The sequence below is a fragment of the Manihot esculenta genome, chromosome 9, assembly GCF_001659605.2.
Source record: "Manihot esculenta cultivar AM560-2 chromosome 9, M.esculenta_v8, whole genome shotgun sequence".
Taxonomy (NCBI): Eukaryota; Viridiplantae; Streptophyta; class Magnoliopsida; order Malpighiales; family Euphorbiaceae; genus Manihot; species Manihot esculenta.
The window spans coordinates 25,827,305-25,847,442 of record NC_035169.2 but is presented as its reverse complement, the minus strand read 5'-3'; the positions used below and the strand labels follow the sequence as shown (position 1 = coordinate 25,847,442).

Sequence of the window (20,138 nt, the reverse complement as noted above, 5' to 3'; positions counted from 1 at the left end):
GATTGATGAAGGGCGCCGGTCCATGTGCAGTGGGCTCGATTCATGTGCGCATGATTGTGCGGGAATGGGTGTGTGCTGCTTGGCCCATGTGCGAGTTTGCTTTGGCGGGTCCATCGGGTGAGTTTGGTTCATGTACTTGGCCCAAGTGCTTGAAGATTTAAAGTTCACAATATTTTCCTCACTCAGCTTGTTTTGGATCCAACTTGGCAGACTTGCTCTCTTTTGCTCCAAATAAGGCAGTTTTAGAGGGATTTTCTCCAAATTGTCCTTTTACACCATTTTCTGCAAAATAATATTAAAAGCAATAAATTAAGCAGAAATCATGTAAATATTCATCAATAATATTAATATAAAATGGACTAAATTATGCTCTATCAAGTACCTTGTTGACATAAAAGATAGGCTTCTGGACCCTTGCTTCATCCCTTACCAACACAACACTCACAGCTTGTTCAGACGCGTCCAAGTAGATTACAAGTTCCTCTCCAGCTAAAAGACTACTGAGCACGTGCGGAGAACTAAGGTATTGCTTGAGGTTTCTAAAGGCTTCCTAGCAATCCTTTATCCATTCAAAATTCAAGGCTTTCCTTAGCTTTTTGAAGAATGGCAAACATCTTTCTGTTGATTTTGACATGAACCGATTGAGTGCCACCACTCTTCCTATAAGTTTCTATACATCCTTCACACAGGTCGGCTCAGGCATTCTCAATGTAACTTATACCTTCTCCGGGTTCGGCTCTATGCCCTTTTCGTTGATTATGTAGCCTATAAAATTTCCCCCTCTGATAAAAAAGGCACATTTTGTCGGATTTAATCTCATTTTGTACCGTTGTAGTACTCCGAATACTTCTTCTAGGTCGGCTAGATGCTGCTGGAAGGTTTGACTTTTTACCACCATATTATCAACATAGACTTCCACATTCATTCCTATTTGATCCTTAAAGATCTTATTCATTACCCATTGATATATTGCCTTGGCATTTTTCAGTCTGAAAGGCATAGCCCTGTAACAATAAGTTCCATCTACAATAAGTAATCAAAATTGGCCGTGAAATCAACTATTTTATTAATATCATGAAGGGGATAACAATCTTTTGGGCAAGCCTGATTTAGGTCGGTAAAGTCTATGTACATTCTATATTTCCCATTAGACTTTTTTACTAGTACAGGGTTGGCTAACCATTGTGGGTACATGACTTCCCTAATAAATTTGGCCTCTTTCAGCTTCTGCACTTCTTTCTTTGTAGCCTACTGCTTCTCCTTTCCAAACACCCTTTCTTTTGATTTATTGGTTTGGCTCCGGGGAGGATATTTAATTTGTGGGTCATCACCTCAAAATCAATCCTTGGCCTACATTGATACTGAAGACCTTGTCGCCTTCTTCCTCGGACAGTGGAAAAGTCTCCAGCTTATCAACCAATTCGGTCTTGGCCTCATTCTTCTCATCTCGAACCTCTATGACTTCCGAGTTTATTTCTTTGGGCTGGGCGCTCGACTCTTCTACTGTAGCCAGATAAACAGCTCAGGCTTCCTCTGTCTTTCTCGCACTACGCCCACCCCTGATTCTGTTGAAAACTTTATGGTCAGGTACCGGATGTTGGTCACTGTCTCGAAGTTATACAGCATCGGCCTTCCCAAAATGGCATTATAATTCAGAGGCAATTTTACCATGAGAAACATTGCATAGTGAGTGCAGGATAGGGGTGGTTCTCCCAGAGTGAGGGCTACTTTTACTTTATCCTTTATTGCCATAGGGGTCCCTCCTATTCCCTTAACTAGGGCTTGATCTCTGACTAGTTGTTCCTCTGGTATATTCATCTGTTGGAAGACCCGGTAGGGTAGTAGATTTACCTTGCTCCCATAATCCACTAGAACTTTGCAAACCCAAAAGTTGTGGATGACGGCCTCTATGACTAGGGCGTCATCATGAGGCATTTAGACTCCATGGACATCTTCCGAAGAGAAAGAGATGGTCACTAGGGAATGCTCCACTATCTGCATAATTTTTACATTGCTCCCTTCTCCATTCCTGCTTCTCTTCTTCCCCCTTCTACTCATACGACCCCCAGTTCCTTCCACGATCATGTTGATCATCTCGCTAGAGCCATTATTCAATGGTCCCTCTATCTGTCTATGGGGCCTCTCTACCACCGCATTTTCTTGAGGTCTCTGCCCTTCCGGCTTCTTTACAAAGTTCCTGAGGTGCCCTCTCTTGATGAGCCTTTCTATCTCATTTATTAATTGGTAGCAATCATTAGTGTCACGACCATAGGTCTAATGCTATTGGCAGTACTTGTCCGAACCTCTTCTGTTCGCATCAGCCTTCATGGACTTGGGCCATTGTATAAAATCCTTATCATGGACAGCCATGAGCACCTCAGCCTTGGACACCTCAGCCTTGGACACACATTCAAGGGAGTGATTGCCTCAGGGATCTGGGGTTGGTATGGTCTCTATTCCTTTCTTTCCCATTGGTGCATGTTCAATATCTCCAGCCCCCGGTTTTGCCTCTGCTTCTGCCTTTCAGGTCGTTTATCTTCCACAGCCTTCCGCCTATCTCCTGCTCCCGAGTGAATCTACTAGTGGTTAAGGCATCATCTTGCCTTATGTACTTCTCTGTCCTTTTCATCAGCTCTCCCTCAAGAACTCATTTCTCCTTTGCCTGACCGTCTCTAGGTAGCTAGTCTTTCTCTCTGCCGGAACCCCAATGAACCTACTGATAAACATGCTGGCTAGGTCCATGAAGCTTTTTAATGCTCCCTACTTCCAGGCTATTAAACCATGCTCAGGCTGGTCTGCTAAGGGTGGTAGGAAAGATGACATTAGAGCATCATAGTGGGTCTGAAGCTCCATGAGTGTCTTGTAGTTCAAGACATTCTCCTGGGGGTTTCCCGTGCCATCGTATGCAGCTATTAGCGACATCATGAACTTTTTAGGAATAGTCTCTTGTTGTACCCATCTCGCAAATGGGGATGAGGTCGGTAGTAGGGGGCTGCTATTTTCTCATGCCCCCAGTTCTGCTAGGAGCTGCTCCTTCAGCCTTTCTAGTTTATGATCTACGTCTGCCTCTTCTCTTCTTGGCCGCTTCTCTAGGCGGTAATTTCTCTCCAACTCTTCATTTTCTAATCTTCCTACTGGCTTAGAAGAATAGCTTTCGACTTTGTCATTCTCGATAAGCTTCCTTACCACTTGGCCCCTTGCTGTAGCCACAAGCTCGTTTTTCCTGCTAGCCTCTCCATTTCCTTCACTTGTCCTCCTATTGCTCTGTTGAGAGATTTGGTGGTTCAAGGTAGGTTGGGGTTCATTAACGTTGAATCCTTCAGCCATAGGTGGTACATTCAATGGGGGTATTGAATCCCTTTTGCTACAACATTTGCCCTAACCAATGGGCAATGTTTTGGAGTTGAAGAGCCATATTTTATAGCTCTTGGTCAGACAGAGTGGTTTTAGGCACGGTCTCTGCCAAGCTCTGATTCAATGGGATTGTGGGGCTGAAAAATGAAAACTGGTCCTTCATGAGTAGAACTCAGGTCATTCAGGGTGTTTCCAGCCGTGATTGGCCATGTAGATCTCAGTGGGTATGATGAAGATGAGAACTCCGGTGATGAAGGTCTCCTCCGTTCTCACAGACGGCGCCAATTGATGATCCGATATCCAATAGAGGGTAGGATTAGGGTATGTGTGTGATCTTAGTTTGAATGACCCCCTTTATCTTTATCGTTTTTCCCTTTTGTTGTTTTGTGATGTTAAATCGCCACCCTATATAGTACCACATGCCGTTATCATGCAAAGCCGTAGTTACAGATGTACTGTCCTTTCTTTCATTGTCAGGTGGCTATTTAATTTCTTTCGGTGCCTATGTTGGCACGATTTCAAGCGTGTGTGATGTGCTGTCTCATCGACCTATTAAGTTAACTGAACTAGACCCCTTTGTATTAGGCTCCGGCCCTATTTGATCAAGCCGGTTGGCATAAGGCTCAAACCATGTTCATAAGAGTGGACTGATGTGTTGGATTGTTACAAGACTCAGGCCTGGCCTGTTTCCATGGGTCCAACAATGGTCTAGATGTCTGATACCCCTCGGCTATTAATTTTAATAAAATAAATTTCAATTTTACAAATTTTAATTTGGATGGAACGAAAAGTTAAGAATTTAAATGTTCAATTTTAAAATTATAAGGACCAATATATTAATTACACTAAAAACTCAGAAATTAAAGTGTAATTTAATATATTTCAAATTATATGTTTAGTTAAAGTATTTATAAGTGACTAATTAAATAAGTAGTAAAAGATAATTTAAACAAAAAAGTCATTTTATTTTTAGCCTATTAGCTTATTAAGTTAAACCCTTAATGAATAAGTATCAATTAAATGACATTTCAATTTATTAGTTGTGTTAATTACATTTAATCTACAGTCTTTTTTTACCCATCATAAATGGAAAAATATCTTAATGAAAAAAACATTGTCAATTAATATTTCTAGCCTTTTATCTTACTTGCATCATAAATTTGTGTGCTGCAGCCAAAAGAGGCAAGTTGTACCAGATACATAAATATGACTGAAAATGAGGAGAAAACACTACTAGAAAAGTCGTTGCAACTCAACCTACCGAGCATGAAAATATGTTATTAATGGTTAAAATATCTCTTAATATTTAATAAAATTTAATATTTTTAAAATAATATAATAAAAAATTATTTTTTTTAATTTATATAAAAATTAAAATAAATAAAAATTACAAAATAAAATGAGTAAATATTAGTGTAATTGTAAGTATTATGATTATTCGTGCAAAGGGATTTTCATTGGCATGATTCAACTTCTTTGGATCACGTGGGTTATAAAATAGTTGAAAAGAACTAGAGATGAATGGTTATGAAGTTACACATTCCGCGCAAGAGTGTAACTTCTTCTAAAGGTGCATGTGGAATCAATATTCCAAAGTCCACCTAGACTAGGACCTAGAAAATGTGATCTTATATTCAGCGACGAATTTAGAAATTTTGGTCAGAAATTTAAATTAAACAAATAATTAAAAAATAATATACATTAAAAAAATACATTATAAAAAATTAATAAGCAATTACAATAAAATTATAATATTTCTCATATATTTTTCATTACTTAAAATCTATTCGTATTATCTTCATTATCAATATTTACAAATACATCTCTTTCGATATAAGTTACCAAACAATCATTCAATAAAGCATCTCCCACTTTATTATGGAGTCGATTTTTGATGATATGCATTGCAGAAAATACCTTTTCAACTGTGGCTATAGCAACTTGTAAGAGCAATAACAGTTTAACCAACGTATACACCAAAGGAAATACAATATGCTTTCTTGTAGCTACCATATTTTCAACAACAGCTTCAATTCCTTTCACATCAGAAAACTTCTTGTCCATACAATCAAAGATAAAGTTCTAAAGTTGATATTCAAGTTCAAGTAGAGTAACTGGAGAAAATTCACGTGGATAAAATTTTACAAATCCAATCAATTTGCTCACATCAAATGTAGAGAATAAGTCTTTAAAATCAAGACATGCCATACATAAAAATAAATTTGTATTCACTTTATTAAAACGATTATTAAGTTCTTGAAACTGCATATCAATGACATAGTAGAATAGCTCAACACGGTAGAAATAAAGATTTGTCATCTTTTCAGTTTTTCTTCTTGATCTCCCTCTCATTGTGTACAAATCATCCATTTCTAACACAATTATATCATGTTTACTACAAAATTACACTACTTCAAGTAGTAAATATTCCCGACCATCATCTCTTACAATTTGCAAACGACATTTGGAAGCTGTATAACATTTGCAATATCTTGATCCCTTCTTTGCAAAGTTTGTGATAAGTCATGAGTGATTCTCAAAATTTTTCTCATGAAAAGCAACACAAAAACAAATTCAAAACGACTCATAATATCTAGCAACTCAATTGCTTCACCCCTTTGTGGATCATCATTATCGTTTTCACCAATATACTCAAGAATATCAATCACATATAAAAATAAATATATCAAAATAATTAATGTACTATAATGAGAACTCCAACGAGTATCTCATGGTCTCTTTATACAATCTCTTGGTTTAAACCTTGTCAAACTACTATTTCTCTAATTTCAATCCTTCAACTACTTTCTCTATTTGCTTTTCCCAAAACTTGTATCTTCTTTTACAAGAATCTCCAACAACATTGCACAAACGTGCAATGGTATTAAAAAAAAAATACTTATGCTTGAATGTTTTTTAGCAATAGTAACAAGTGTGAGTTGGAGTTGAAGTGTTTAGGTTTTTAGGGTTTTACACCCTTAAAAAAATTTCAAAATTTCAGGGGGGCCCATAGCCCCCCTTAGCTCCAACATGGGCCGTCTCTGTCTATACTCACTGTGGAGTAGGATAAACTTGCTGATTGCAAAAACTACATGTTATTCGAACATAAAGAAACTGTTTTATATGTTTTCTGTTGTAAGATATAGTTGTCTGTACTTGTAGTATCATCACAATAATGTCACGAGAATGGAAATAGTTGTAAAGAAAAGGTTATCTAGTAAGTTTTGCAGTTGGAGTTTCCTTCTCGAGGTTGGATTTTGTAAAGGGAGCTTCTTCATTTGTACACTGACTATTTTTTTCTCTGTCTGAGTCTCATAGAAATCATAGGTTTCATTGTTCAAGGAAACTAGTGTTAGACCATCTCCAACACTACGCTCAATTTTATTTTAGTATTGGAGATGGCCTCCAACACAGCACCAAAATCCAGTGGGATTTTAGTGCTGTACTACAGTGTCATGCCAAATATGGCGTGAAATTGTCACAGCGCTATTATTTTTCATTAATTTACAATATAGTCCAAAACTTTATAATTTTTTTTCATAAAAGTTCTTCGTTACTATTTGATTATTTAAAAATTTTCAATTAAGTCCTTATTTTTTTCACTCTCGTAATATATTATATTTTTAATTTGTTTTATATTTTTATAATTATAAAATTTTAATTTATATTAATATATTCTCAATTATAAATAGTATTTATGATAAATTAATTTATTTATAATATATTATATAGAATAAGTGGAGTGACACATATTATAATTGAACAATATATATTAATTAAAAATACAATCAGTAACAACACACTAAATATTTAATATTCCGATAAGTTGGACCTAGATCCACTAATATCATTGAGATATTGACCATATACATTAGAGGCGGATGACGGTGGTGGTTGTTGACGTTGAGCTCTTTTCTCTAATATTCGAATTTTTTCTTGGCGAAACGTTTCATGAGCAATTGGATCGGAAATAGAATTTAAATCGAGCAGTAAAATTTTATTTTCTTCTTTAAATTCCTTTAAGTCCAAAGCTCTGCTTCTCATTAGCCTTTCCTTCTCCCTTTCTGCAGTTGCGTTTGCCAATGATTCGACAAGCTTTTCATTATCCGAATGAAAGCATTTCAGAGCGGATGAAAAAGATTCATCAAATTTTTTCTTCAATTTTGCTTTTTTGACACCAAGAGGTCGGTCCGATGATGTATACTCTCCTGCAATATCTTTATTTAAATGAATTGAAAATGATGATAAATTTGAAGATGGTATCATAGATGAGTCAGGAGTAGGATTGTTTGACTCTGAGGACACATAAGAGGAGATATGATTTTGAATTATTTTTTTTAAAGCTTACTACCTTTGAACTTCTCAGCATCTTTCATCATGCTCCAAACATGGTCAAATTTGAATCCCTTTTCATAGCTTGGATCTTGCATGAATAAAGTTTTCGCTTGATTGAGCTGCATAATTTGGAAAATGTTAAGCAAAATTCTAAGATTTATTTACAAAGTAATTACCAAAACAATACTCACCAGATTTTGCTCTGAAGCATCACTAAGATGTAAGTTTTCAACTTGTCGATAACAGCCATTCAATTTTCTTATAGCCTTCACAATAACTTGCATTCGACATTGCAAAGACCGTGCATTGCGGGACTCCCAAAACTCATTCTTTGCAACTTCATATGCTTCTGCCACCCGACTCCAAAAACGTTGACTAGATTGTTGTTTACCTATAATGGGATCTTGTAAAATATCTAGATAAATTCTACATAATAGCACATCTTCATTGGTAGAATATCCTGCAGATCTTGAAATCATAGTTTACAAAATGATTAAATATAAAAGGGTATAGCTAACTTATAGTAAGTTGTAGATGTTGGCATTCCAATATATATAAATTAGATGGAATCTTAAACAATAATTAAACCAACGGTATCCTGATAGATTTCATCTTAAAATTGACCGTTGGATGGATTTTATCTCAATCTCCACCTTCGGATAGTATGCATCCCTATCCCCACAGTTTTCAATAAAGTCAAATAGAATCGTAAACGATAATTAAACTAACAGTATCCTAATAGATTTCATCTTAAAATCGACCGTTGGATGGATTTCATCTCAATCTCCACCTTCGGATAGTATGCATCCCTATCTCCAAAGTTTGTAATAAAGTCAGATGGAATCTTAAATAATAATTAAAGTAACAGTATCCTGATAGATTTCATTTTAAAATCGATCGTTGGATGAAAAAATTGTCCTACTAAATGGGCTGGCCAATATACAGGTCATAGTAGATAGTCATTAATCATTCTAAAAGTTGTAGCTGATTATGGCCTTTGGATATGACATGCATATTTTGGAATGACTGGCTCCAATAACAATATTAATGTTTTGGAGTCATCACATTTATTTTTCGACCTTGCTAAAGGTATTGCTCCTCTCGCTGATTATGTTATTCAAGGAAAAGAATATAATACGGGTTATTATTTAGCTGATGGTATATATCCGAAATGGTCAACTATTATGCAAACTATTCGTGAACCACAAATAAGAAAGAAGAGGTATTTTGCAATGAAACAAGAATTATGCCGAAAAGATGTTGAACATGCTTTCGAAGTGTTGCAATTACATTTTGCAATAGTGGCTATCAAGTTTTTGAGAAAAAGAGGTATTGCATGATATATTAACTACATGTATTATCATGCATAAAATGATAATCGAGGATGAACACAACCTCAGTGCACCTATTGAAGACGGTAGAGAATTTTCAGCTTCAACTATTGAAATGAAGCTATTGAAATGATTGTCGATGAAACTACCCGATTTGAATAATTATTAACTCGACACAAAAAAAATTAAGGATAAAGATGCTCATTTTGCACTTCGTAATGCATTAATAGAGCATTTGTAAGAGCAATATATAAATTCAAATGATCATCTAAATTAGCTTGTATTTTTTTTATTAATAATTTAATATGTATGAGTCTATTTTATTTTTAATTTGCTAATTAATGTATGTTTATAATGTTTGATTAATGTATTTTTTTTTTCTTTTGAAATGGAAATCAAGGGATTGGGGGAATTGAACTTGAGACCTCTCAAATTTACTCAGATGCACTTATCACCAAATTAAACCTGTAAGTGCTAATTAATGTATTTTTATAATTGATATTTAATTAATGCATTTTTATAATATATATTTTTATTTATCTATAATATAATTGAATATTTGAATATTGGATGAAAATGTAAAATATATAAATATTTGGAGTAGATATATAAAATTATATGAAATTTTTGAGTGAAATAAATAAATAAGATTATATTAAAATAAATAATATAATGTTAAGGAGAGAGAATAATACAGACAGAATATTTTTTTTGGTGTTAAAAATGATATAAAAAATTAAAAATATTGTGCCATTTTGATGTTTTGCAGTAGCGTTGAAGATGGCTTTAGAAGTGTCATGGCCTCCAATTTCTAATAATTTTAAAAACTTTAATTTTATATTTTATTACAAAAAAATTAGTATGAAGATTGATCCTTCCCAATTTATTAGGAAGTTGTAATTTGATGCGCTCCAACAAGAATTCTTTAAATTTAATTTATTTTCAAAAATCTCAATATCCAAAGTTTATTATACATAAAATTTCAATTCAAAAAATAAAAAATCTAAATATTCTCTTATATTATATATAAAATATAAAAAAGATTAAAAAAAGTATTTCACAATAAATACAAAAAATCCCATTATTGAAAAGAATAAAATCCTAACACACATTTTCACCAACTTTTCACTTCTTTGAAATTTATTTAAGTTAATTTTTATTAATTAGTTATTTATTTACTCTATTTCTAAGATAAATTTTTAATTTGTTAATATATATTTTTAATTTATTCAATTAATAAATTTTTTTTTAAAAAAATTAGTCAAGATTTATCTATATTCAATTATTCAATCCATAATAACTCTTGTTAAATATAAAAAAAAATTATAGAAAAAAAGTAATTACAATATATTCAGTTTTTAATGATTTTTGTAATTTAAAAGAACGACATGCTGTAATGTATTATATTAGATATAATAGCTGAAATATAGTATGTAAATATTTTTAGTAATGAAAATTAATTATTATCTAAAAAACATACAATTAGAGATTTTTTACTAATTAGCATATAAATTGCTATTTAATATTTCGCTCCCAAACATCCATTTCTGCGTCCCTTGACCATAAAAACTGATTGGAGAAATAAACCTTAACAAGTACATATTTGCACCCATTAGAAAAACTGAAAAACAAATGGGCGTTAACTTAATCTAATTTAGTTGTTTCATCATCAATAGTTATGTCATATAATTCCAACCTCAGCATTAAAAGCTTCTATGTCAACTGTTGACACAGGTGAAACTAGAATTTCCTTAGCTATTTTAGCTAGGATTGGAAATTTCCCACTATGTTGCTCCCACCATTGGAGAATTGCAAACCCATCTGTGTAAGCTTCACTTAACTCAAAAGAAGCTGTGAGATAACTCTCTAATTCAATTTCCTTCGAAAACCCAACCTCTGTAGTTGGCTGTGAAGGTTGGAGAGATTGATTCTTGTGCATATTATTACACATATCATCATATAATTTAATTACATGTTCTCTAACTTCTGTAATGGATTCTCATTAACATCAAATTGTAAGTCTAAGTATTCGTAATAAGTAGTTAAATGCTCATGCAAACCATCTAATTTACATCGAGGATCAAAAACACAAGCGACTAGGTTAATTAGCTAAATCGATTTATAATAATCTAGCCATCTATCTTTCATTGCCTCAATAGGCAGCTTTAGATCCTCCACATTTTCATTGTGGTGTAGAACACGAACAATATTTAAGCATTCAATTAAAAATAAATGAGCAGTGGGATTATAAACGCTCCATAATGTGTAAACAGTGTCCTTAAGTACTGTCTAAACGTCCTTAATCTTGTTGAATATATTCCAGTGATGAGGATATAAAGTCATTTGATGCACACTGAGATTGAGATTAATGAAAGTGCACAGTAATTCTCCATATGCAAAAGATTCATTAAGCAAATCATAAGTTGAAGTCCAACGAGTAGGAATATCTTTTGGAAATTCTAAGCCATTCTTTCGTGATTTGTGGATTTACCCACGAATAATTAATGGCCATTTTAATGGGATCAAGATGAATTGTAAGAGATTCTAATGCATCAAAAACACACAAATTTAGTATTGTAAAATTCTATATTTCAAAATCTTTGGTCTAGCATTGGAAAGAAATCATTGAAATTTTAAATCAAATTATATTCTTTCAAGGTAGGTTTCATTGATCTGCAAATGTTATAAGCAGTAGGCATTTCCTCGAGTATGTAAAATGCAAGAACTCTTTTCTTCATATTCCAATCTTTATCGATCCAATGACAAGTAATTCTCATAAATGAATTAACATTCCAGCAATCACTCCAAATATCAGTACATATGGCTACTAGTCCAGTAAAATGACGAAATAAAATTTGCAAATCTTTTTTTCCTTGTTTGTAAAGTTTATAAACTATTTGTTTGATTGTTTTATTAGGAATTGGTTGAGCAGCAGGATTTAAAGCTCGTTGACAAACATTACCAAAAGTTAATTTCTCACCAAAATCAAAAGAGAGGTTTTCAGCACAAACTAACCTGGCTAACTCCTCTGCGTGTCTTTGTTCTGAGTAGTGAAATTTTGAGTTTGATCCGCAACTTGATGCAGCTGACATTTTTCAAACTTGTATAGAAAATTAAATGGAGACTAAGAAAAGAGAAAATTATGAGAAGGTGTGTGTAGAATTAAAGAAATAGGAAAAACTAATATTGCAATACGAGGTCGATACAAGTTTTGGAAGTTTGGAGAAGAAATTGAAAAGCTTGAAATGGACTGGGGTATTTATAGAGCGTGTGCGAGAATTTTTATTCTCCTAAACTCAGTAAAAAGTCCCTCCAACTAGCCGTTATTTAGTTGATGAGAGGGGTAATTTCGTCTTTTTAGGATATTTAAATTACAAAAGCTTGAAAAAACAAGAGGAAAAGGACTCGATTAATTCAATTGACCGTTATCCTCGAATGGACACATTTGGAGAACAACCGATACGACCGTTGCTAATTCAACCGATATTTGAAAAAAAAACATTTTTAATGCTTTAGCTCAAAATTAGATTTTTTTTTTTTACTTCAAAACTGGATCAGACTAGACAATTAATTCGATATTTGAGAAAGGACAATGAAACCAAATTGGGTCCCATCTGGATTCCAGGCCCACTGTAAGTACAGTAAAAAAATTAGAGTTATAAACGAACAAATTATTATTGTGTTTTTAAATTTAATCTAATTAATTAAAATAATTTTTTTACTTCTAAAATTACATTAAAATACATTTACAAGTACATTCCTTTCATTAGTAGTAATTTTAGCATTAATTAATGATGAAAATACCTAATTACCCTTAGTTAAAATAAAAACTCAAATTATATTAAGGAAGAAGAAGAAAAAAGAATCCCTTTTAAGTACTCTTCTTCTCTTGCTCTTTGAAAGAGTTAAGGGGTGATATATTATCAGCCAATAACTATTAGATCTCAGATACTCTGATTTTAGCTAACCCATGTAGGAAGGCTAGATCCTAGCCTCATCAAAACTCGCTAAGCGGATCCATTCATTAGCACGCAGCCCTAACTTCATGCAAATAAGCTGGACAGAGCAGGATTCGAGCCCATCGGCGGGAGATCCAACTTAACTGACTTGATGGGTCAATAGGGTTACAGATCCCATATATTTGGGATCATGACCGCATGATGCTAGTAGAAATTAAATAGTCACCTGACGATGTAAACAGACGCAGTACATTCGTACGTACGGCCCTGCATGATAATGACAGGTCGTACTGTAGCAGGATGGCAATTACACGTCACTAGAGGACAAAAAGGAAAAAAGAATAAAGGGAGGAAGGCATGAGCCATCCAAACCAAGTTCACAAATACATACCTTAAGCCTACCCTCTATTGGATCTTAGAACATCAATTGACATCGTTTGTGAGAACGAAGGAGATTATTTCGTCATCAGAGTTCTCATCCTCACCATACCCAATGAGATCCGCATGGCCAATGACGGCAAAAACCATACCGAAGACACTGCAAACGATTTGAGCACTGCTAAGGAAGGATCACAGTTCTCATTTTTCAGCTTTACCGCCCCACTAAATGAACCACTTGTGTTGTTTAATCATTACTAAGCTCAGTAGGGACCATGCCTCGAACCATCCTATCTAATCATGAGCTACAAAATATGGCCTTCAAACTCCAAAACTCTGCTCATTGGCTAGAGTAGATGTTGCAACAAAGGGAACTCAGTACCCCATTGAGCATACCACTAGTAACCGAAGGATTCAACGTTAATAAGCCCCAACCCACACTAATCCACCAAGCCCCTCAACAAAGCAACAGGAGGATGGGCGATGGAAATGGAGAAGCTAACAGAAGGAACGAGCCTGTGGCCAGAGTGAGAGGCCGAGTAGTAAAGGAGCTTATTGAGAACGATGGGACTGGAAGTTATTCTTCTGAACCAACATAAAGGTCAGAAAGTGAAGAGTTGGAGAGAAATTACTGCTTGGAGAAAAGGCCAATGAGAGAAGAGGTAGATATAGATCAGAAGCTGGAGAAAATGAAGGAGCAACTACTAGTAGAGCTGGGGGCATGAGACAGCAGCAGCCCCTGCTACCAACCTCATCCCCATTCGTGAGATGTGTGTAGCAAGAAACCATCCCAAAAAATTCATGATGCCGACAATGGCTACGTATGACGGCACGCAGAACCCCTAGGAGCACGTTTTGAACTATAAAACGTTCATTGAGCTACAGACCCATTCGGATGCTCTTATGTACAAAGTTTTTCCCACCACCCTTACTGGGCTAGCCTGAGCATGGTTCAATAGCCTAGAGGCGAGTAGCATTAAAAGATTTATGGACCTAGCCATCGTGTTTATCAGTAGGTTCATTGTCGGGGTCCCAACCGAAAGTAAAATAAGCTACCTAGAAACAGTTCAGCAGAGAAGGAACAAATCTCTGAGGTAATATATGGCTAGGTTCAACTCGGAGGCTCTACAAATTCCCTAGCTCGACGGAGCCAGAGCAGTAGAAGCCATGCAGAAAGGTATCATCTCCCCTGAGTTTTTTGAATCGCTGTGCAGAAAGCCGCCCACCACCTTAGCAGAGCTGATGAAGAGAGTAGAAAAATATATAAGGCAAGACGATGCCTTGACTACTAGCAAATTTGCCAAGGAAGCAGAAGACAGAGAAAAGACTAGGGAGGATTAGCGGCCAAACAGGCAGGAAAGGACACAGAACCGGAGGCCTGAAGCGTTGAACAAACACTGGTGGGAGAGGAAGGAGCAGAGACCCTATCAACCCTAGATTCCCAAGGTAATCACTCTCCTGAATGTGTCCAGAGCTGAAGTGCTCATGGCAGTCCAAGACAAGGACTTCGTACAGTGACCCAAGCCGATGAAGGCAGAAGCAAATAAGAGGGACCCGAATATGTACTGCCAGTACCACTGGACTCATGGTCACGATACCAATAATTGCCACTAGTTAATAAATAAGATAGAGAGAGTCATTAAGAGAGAACACCTCAGGAACTTCGTGAAAAAACTGAAAGACCAAAGACCACGGCAAAATGCAGCAGGGGTTGGGCCCCAGAGACAGACAGGAGGACTAGTGAATGACGGCTCCAGTGGGACAATCAACATAATTGTAAGAGGGACTAGAGGCCGTATGAGCATAAGAGGAAAGAAGAGAAGTAGAATCGGGGAGGGAAGCAGCGCCGAAGTAATGCATATTGTGGAGCATTCCCCAATGGCCATCTCTTTTTCTCCGAAGGATACTCAGGGGGTTCATGATAATGCTTTGGTCATAGAAGCCGTCATCCACAACTTTAGGGTCCAAAAGGTTTTAGTAAATGATGGCAGCAAGGTGAACCTGTTGCCCTACCGGATTTTTCAGCAGATGAACATACCCGAGGAATAGCTAGTCAGGGACTAGGCTCCAGTCAAAGGGATAGGGGGGACTCTAATGGTAGTATAAGGGAAAGTAAAGATGCCCTCACCCTAGAGGAACCACCTCTATCCTAAACTCACTACACAGTATTCTTCGTGTTGAAGCTACCCCTGAACTACAATGTCATCTTGGAAAGGTCGATGTTGTACGACTTTAAAGTAGTGACCAACATTCAGTATCTGACTATGAAGTTCTCGACGGAAGCAGGGGTAGGGGGTAGTCCGAGGAAGACAGGATGAGGTCAGAGCTGTGTACCTGGCCACAGTGGAGGAACCAAGCACTTAGCCAGAAGAAGTAAACCTTGAATTCATGGAGGTCCAAGATGAGAAAAAAGAGGCTAGGACTAAACCGGTAGATAAACTAGAGACCTTCCCATTGTCCGAGGAAGAAAGTGACAAGGTCTTCAATATCAACTCAGATCTTGAAAAAGACCAAAAGGAGGTTACAATGGCTCTAATCAGAGAACATGCCTCAAGTTTCACCTGAAAGCCCTCAGACATGCCAAGGATTGATCCCGAGATGATGACCCACAAACTGAGCATTCTCCTCGGAGCCAAACCAATGAAGCAGAAGAAGAGAGTGTTTGGGAAGGAGAAGTAACAAGCCACGAGGGAAGAGGTGCAGAAGTTGGAGGAGGCCAGGTTTATTAGGAAAGTAATGTACCCACAGTGATTAGCTAACCCTGTGTTAGTAAAAAAGGCTAATGGAAAATATAGAATGTGTATAGATTTCACCGATTTAAATCAGACATGCCCTAAACATTGTTATCCTCTCCCAAATATTAATAAAATGGTTGACTCTATGGGTTTGACTATTTATCGTCCCTAGATGCTATGTCAGGATATTACCATATCCCTATGGACAGGTCAGACGAAAAAAGACTTCCTTTATAACTGAAGATGAGACATATTGCAAGAGGGCTATGCCTTTCGGGTTGAAAAATGCCAGGGCAATGTATAAGAGATTGATGAATAAGATCTTTAAGGATCAAATAGGGAGAAACGTGGAAGTCTATGTTGACGACATGGTGGTTAAAAGTCAGACCTTCCAACAATATCTGGCCAACTTGGAAGAGGTTTTTGGGATATTACAATGATAAAGGATGAGGTTGAAATCGGCAAAGTGTGCTTTCTTTATCAGATGGGGAAAATTTTTGGGCTACATGGTCAGTGGAAGGAGCATAGAACCGGACTCGGAGAAAGTAGAGGCTACACTGGCAATGCATGAGCCAACTTGTGTAAGAGATATGTAGAGGCTTACAGAAAGGGTGGTAGCACTCTACAAGTTCATGTCCAAATCAGTAGAAAGATGCCTACCTTTCTTTAAGAAGCTTATGAAGGTCCCGGACTTTGAATGGACAGAGGATTGTAAAGAAGCTTTTAGAAACCTCAAAGAGTATCTTAACTCTCCGCATGTGCTTAGTAGCTCCTTGGCAAGAGAGGAACTGTTAATTTATTTGGCAGCATCCGAGCAAGTAGTGAGTGTTGTATTGGTGAGAGAAGAGGTAGGGAACCAGAAGCCTATCTTCTACGTTAGCAACATACTCAGAGATGCCGAGGTCACAAAGAGTCAAACCTCCAACAACATTCGCAGAAGATTGAAGAGTTCCTACAAGCTCAGTCGACGAGGACGTCGACCATTTAAGTGGGGGAGAGTGTTAGGGGTCTAGAATTTTGAGGGACAAAAATATAATTTTTCCAACCTGGGATTTCTTGGAAACGAGATGGATAGAAATTAGTATAAAATAGTAGTATCAAAAGAGCCATGTCAGTTTCTTGTAATTCATTTTCATGTAATTATTAAGGGAGGTGTCATCTCAGACATATTGATGTCTCATCTTGCCACAGCTCAATTTGTTCCTAAGGCTCTATAGGGGGAGTGACTAGTTGGCCACTAGTGAGGACTAGACTCAGTTGGCCAACGTAGGCCTATCGAGTCCCTGTGTTGTGCCTCCACCTCTTGTAGGCGTTCCCCTCTGTCTGCAAGTGGTGCGAGGATCGTTATGTCGAATTGTGTAATGACTATTTTGCCCCTGGAATGAAATGAGTAGCGCTTTTATCAAAATATATGTGCCTACATGTGATGCCTTGGTTGCTTATGCCATTATGCTTGTTGAATGTTGATATTTGTTTGATGCATATTTATCTTACTCGCTTTAATAACATTCTAGCATCTTAGCTAACCGGTACATGAATATTGAGAAGCTAGCATTTGCTTTGTTGCTAGCGGTGAGGAAGTTCAGAATGTATCTAGAAAGCCACCAGGGAGCGGTAATGACTGACCAACCCCTGAAGAAAATCTTACACAGACCAGAGACTTCAGGACAAATACTAGCCTGTGTAATACCCGGCTAGACTCCGGTATCGGAATTCCTACAGTCCGGTGGAATCTCGGATGTCGGAGACCTCTAGAAGGGTAGAACCATGCTTTCATAAAATGTTTTCATGTTTTTAATGGTTTTAAAGTATGAAACTAAATGAGTTTTTGCATGAAAATAGCATTGGAGGAAAACCCAGGTTCGGCCGCCGAAAGTCAAGTTCGGCCGCCGAACATGCATGCGTTTTGGAGGCACGTTAGGCCCCCGAAAGCATGAGTTGGGGAAGTCCAGGTTCGGCCGCCGAAAGTCAAGTTCGGCCACCGAACATTGCATGGATGCGGAGGCACATTCGGCCCCCGAACGTGGCCTGGCCAGCCACCTATAAAAGGGGCACTTAGCCGAAATGGGCGAGCTTTCTCCCATTTTCGGCCACAGCAAGCTTCCGACCTTCCTTTTGCAACTCTTGTGTTCTTCTTCCAAATCTCTACCATTTTTCTTGAGTTTTAAGCTTGCATTGAAGGTTTTGAGCTTTTAAACCAAGTTTTGGAGCTTTGGGAACTCAGGAGCTCATTTTCGTGGATCTCCAAGTTTGGGTCGTCTTCCTCTCGATCTTCAAGAGGTAAGGGCCGATCTTAAGCTCCTTATGTGTTTTAAGTAAGTTTTAAGTGATTTTATGGGGTAGAATGGCATGTATAGGGTTGTATGAGTTTTTAAGTAAATGTTAGGTTTTATGGGATTTTTTGAGCAATGTGGCATGTTTGAGTATGTTTGAAGTGTTGTAGTTGGGGTATATGCTTGTTTGAGGCCCCTAAGAGCTTGTATGCATGTTTTGGTTGAATGGTATGCATGATTTGTGGGTTTGGAGGCGAAAATGCACAAAGGAGCCAAGTTTCTGCCCTTTGGCAGAAACCAGGTTCGGCAGCCGAAGGCACTTTCGGCCGCCGAACATGGCTGGGGAGGCAGGCCTTTCGGCTGCCGAAGTTGCCCCCGAAAAGAGACTTTCGTCTCTGTCTGGCACTTTCGGCCGCCGAAGGTGCCGCCGAACCTACCTGAGTTTCGTCTCTGTCCAGGACTTTCGGCCGCCGAAGGTGCCGCCGAAAGTGCCCTGTTCAGCCACTTCATGCATATCTCTATGTGTTTTTTTCAGGATGTTTTAGGGGTTTTTGGGGAATATATTAGAGTTATGTTTATGTATGTTTGGTCCCTCATTGGAGTCCACCTGTGTAGGTTCGGACCCGAGGAACCAAGGACCCCAGCAGTGAGCCAGCTGTTACAGAGTTTGTCAGAGTCAGCCAGAGGTGAGTGGAACTAAACTTAACCTTTTAAATTGAAAAATGAAATGCTTTTATCATGCTTCATGCATCATGATCATATTACAAGGTGTTTGCATTAGAATTCACGACTATGCCGCATTGTATTGTTGTGATAGATGATAGTGGATGGACATTAGGATGATTCATTAGCCTTCTATATACGAAGTCCTGTGGTGCCCATAATAGGGCCGGGCAATACGAAGACCTGTGGTGCCCATAATAGGGCCGGGCAATAACTCCGAGTACGAAGTCCTGTGGTGCCCATAATAGGGCCGGGCAATACGAAGTCCTGTGGTGCCCATAATAGGGCCGGGCATGGAGTTGAGGGATTTTTGAATCAGTCCATCCGTGGTGTGATTTATTTGTGCAGTGACGCATTCCATAATAGCATGTTTTAAATATTCTTTTTACAGTTCTACTCACTGGGCATCTAGCTCACCCCTCTCCCCTAACCCCCAGGTTTGCAGGTACGGGATAGATAGAGACGGCAAGAAGAGAAAAAGTCATATGTATGTAATAGTTAGTGTGTGGACATGACAACTGTATTATGAGGAAATGTAAAAATATTCAGGATGTTATGTAATGAGGTCATTGAGGATAGAGTTGTGCTTGACCATAATGTATTGTTAATCCCTTTTGTATATACATGATCTTATGTTATGATGTTTATGTAAACTAACTCAACACAGGTTGTTTTGCCTTTAAGGCTTGATGAGATCCCACAGAGGGACTATGTTATGTATATGTTCAGAGTATGCACAGGTTGAGTTAGTTGATGACAGTATGTATGAAGAAAAGTTTTAATTTTTATGCATGTTGTTGATCATGTATGGGATTATACAGGTTTACAGGTTATATGTCAGGCTTGCTACGTGTCCCGGCGGCCTTAAGTCGACCCGGATCCTAGCGCCGGTAGCGGTCCGGATTTCCGGGGCGTTACAGAATGATATCAGAGCCCTAGGTTCATATGGTCGGACCTAGAGTGTCGGGCTCATAGAGGTTATAGCAGGTCAAGCACAATAGGAAAGGTCATGTCCACTAGGATAGGATGTGGAGTCCTGTCTTGCATGAT

The 20,138-nt window shown here is 37.4% G+C and overlaps 1 protein-coding gene across 2 annotated transcripts; it reads right to left on the bottom strand.

The window, feature by feature from the left end:
• Window positions 1-7,098: 7,098 nt before the first annotated feature.
• On the bottom strand, window positions 7,099-17,768 carry LOC110621949 (glutathione S-transferase T3-like). Of its 2 annotated transcripts, none has more exons than XM_043959511.1 (4): window positions 12,036-12,560; window positions 7,881-8,157; window positions 7,706-7,808; window positions 7,099-7,562 (listed from the first exon to the last, which is right to left on the bottom strand). In XM_043959511.1, exons 1-4 carry the CDS (start codon window positions 12,110-12,112, stop codon window positions 7,165-7,167), a joined length of 855 nt encoding a protein of 284 aa, XP_043815446.1. In that variant the 5' UTR covers window positions 12,113-12,560; the 3' UTR covers window positions 7,099-7,164. The 2 variants fall into 2 exon arrangements, with proteins under 2 accessions (XP_043815446.1, XP_043815445.1); XM_043959510.1 differs by having other exon boundaries at window positions 7,114-7,571; window positions 12,036-17,768.
• Window positions 17,769-20,138: the final 2,370 nt, after the last annotated feature.